The sequence below is a fragment of the Lactuca saligna genome, chromosome 1 (assembly GCF_052625555.1).
Source record: "Lactuca saligna cultivar CGN05327 chromosome 1, ASM5262555v1, whole genome shotgun sequence".
In the NCBI taxonomy this organism is placed as follows: Eukaryota; Viridiplantae; Streptophyta; class Magnoliopsida; order Asterales; family Asteraceae; genus Lactuca; species Lactuca saligna.
Window position 1 is genome coordinate 54291828 of NC_136417.1, and position 1909 is coordinate 54293736.

Consider the following 1909-nt stretch of genomic DNA (forward strand, 5'->3'; position numbering starts at 1 on the left):
AAGAGTAGTAAGATAATTAGTAACAAAAAGTAGGCGGATATTTAATTTTTCGAAGTGACAAATCTATTTGTAACTCAATAAATTAAACTCTTTATTAATAAAATATCACATTAACATTCAATAAAAAGTAAATTACTGAAATTGTCCATGTGGTTTGGTTAAAATTACACGTTTGGTCTCTAACTTTTTTTTTTTTTACTCGGATCGTCCCTGTGGTTTGATTTTGTTGCGTTTTTCGTCTCTATGGTTTGGTAAAAATTGAATGTATGGTCCCTAACTTTATGTATGTATGAGACGAAAAATGAAATAAAATCAAACCACATCGACAAAAACCGCAACAAAATCAAACCACATTAACGATCCAAGTGAAAAAAAAAAAAAAAGGACCAAACATGCAATTTTGAGCAAACCACAATGACGATTTCAGTAATTTACTTATCAATAAATTTTAAGTTCAATAGAAAATATATAAAATTTTAATTCTTAAATATATACTATAAATTAACTTTTATAAATTTCTATTGAATTGTTCTATTGAATTGTGTAGAGATAAATGTTGTATTGTAGATAAAAATAATTAAAATTATATTGAATGTAATGTTGTGATTTTAGTGTTACATGTCATTTCAGTCATTTTTTTTTTTTTAATGTAAGCTAACTGTACAGTTTGTGCGGAATGAAATGATTCAATCAATAGCATTTGATAATGAATGTGTGAATTACTATCATTTGGCTCCATGGCGTATTGCATCGGTGTATAAGTAGATGCTTTCGTCTAACCGGTATGACAGTATAATTCAGATCCTTCTTCAATGGATGCGCTATTGTTGAAAAGACATATATTGGTTAACAGTTACAGTGAAAACGGATCAAATTTCGGAATCGGAGACAATCCAAAAGGAGAAAACTTTTGAATTCGAGCTGTGGGTTTTAAGGAAATGCAATTGGTAAACAATACCTGTTTTAGGTACGAAATAACGCACAAATTTGGGCAAAATCAATACGTTTAATTTGAATACGAGCTATTACATGACAAAGATAACATTTTTTCAGTCGATCTGTCTTTACAATGAGTAAAATAAAACCCTAAACCCAAAATCTAAGAACTGGTAAATTTTGTTACAGCTTTCGTTCCCTCAGAAACAGCATGCTTTGCCAATTCACCGGGCAAAACCAACCTCACCGCCGTCTGAATTTCCCTGGAGGTGATCGTCGGCTTCTTGTTGTACCTCGCAAGTTTCGAAGATTCCTGAGCAAGCTTCTCGAAGATGTCATTGATGAACGAGTTCATGATCCCCATGGCCTTGCTTGAAATACCGATGTCGGGATGAACCTGCTTCAAAACCTTGAAGATGTAGATCTTGTATGTCTCCACATTCTTCTTGCTTCTCTTCTTCTTCTTATCGGTGGCACCGGCGCCGGCCTCCTTGGGAAGCTTCTTCCCGGCCTTTGGCTTTTTCTCGGCAGGGGCTTTTTCAGCTACGGCGGTTTTCTTCTCCTCTGCGGGCTTCTTCTCAGCTGGCTTCTTCTCTGCTTTGGGCGCCATTAAAGGGAATATTGTTTTGTAGAGTGGGAATTTGATGTTTAAAAAGAAAGAGAGAGATGATCGATACGTGAGAAGATGAAAATGAAAGAAGGATTGGTTGTGTTTATATGAGGATTGAGGGGCGTTGTTTGATTGGTTGATTTTAGATGTCTCGGATTGTACATAGAGACCGTTGATATCTGGTCTTTATTGTTTTGTTTCAACGGACGTGATTTAATTTGCGAAATGACACGGATCAACGTATTGTCCAACGTATTGTGTAAAGGTATGAATCCTAATTTTCTTTAAGTTTTTGAGTAAATCACCATACAGATTTATGTGGTTGTAAAAAATATGGTTGAATTCTCACTTCTCAGTTCAATT

At 34.6% G+C, this 1909-nt stretch overlaps 1 protein-coding gene across 1 annotated transcript; it reads right to left on the minus strand.

The window, feature by feature from the left end:
• Positions 1 to 986: 986 nt before the first annotated feature.
• Positions 987 to 1636, minus strand: LOC145036456 (putative histone H2B.1). Its single transcript, XM_078984907.1, has one exon. It carries the CDS (start codon positions 1544 to 1546, stop codon positions 1100 to 1102), a length of 447 nt encoding a protein of 148 aa, XP_078841033.1. The 5' UTR covers positions 1547 to 1636; the 3' UTR covers positions 987 to 1099.
• Between the last annotated feature and the right edge of the window lie 273 nt (positions 1637 to 1909).

What these genes read in the sequence shown, in the direction of transcription:
- LOC145036456 (XM_078984907.1), bottom strand. Translation starts at nt 1,546, where the DNA reads ATGGCGCCCAAAGCAGAGAAGAAGCCAGCTGAGAAGAAGCCCGCAGAG.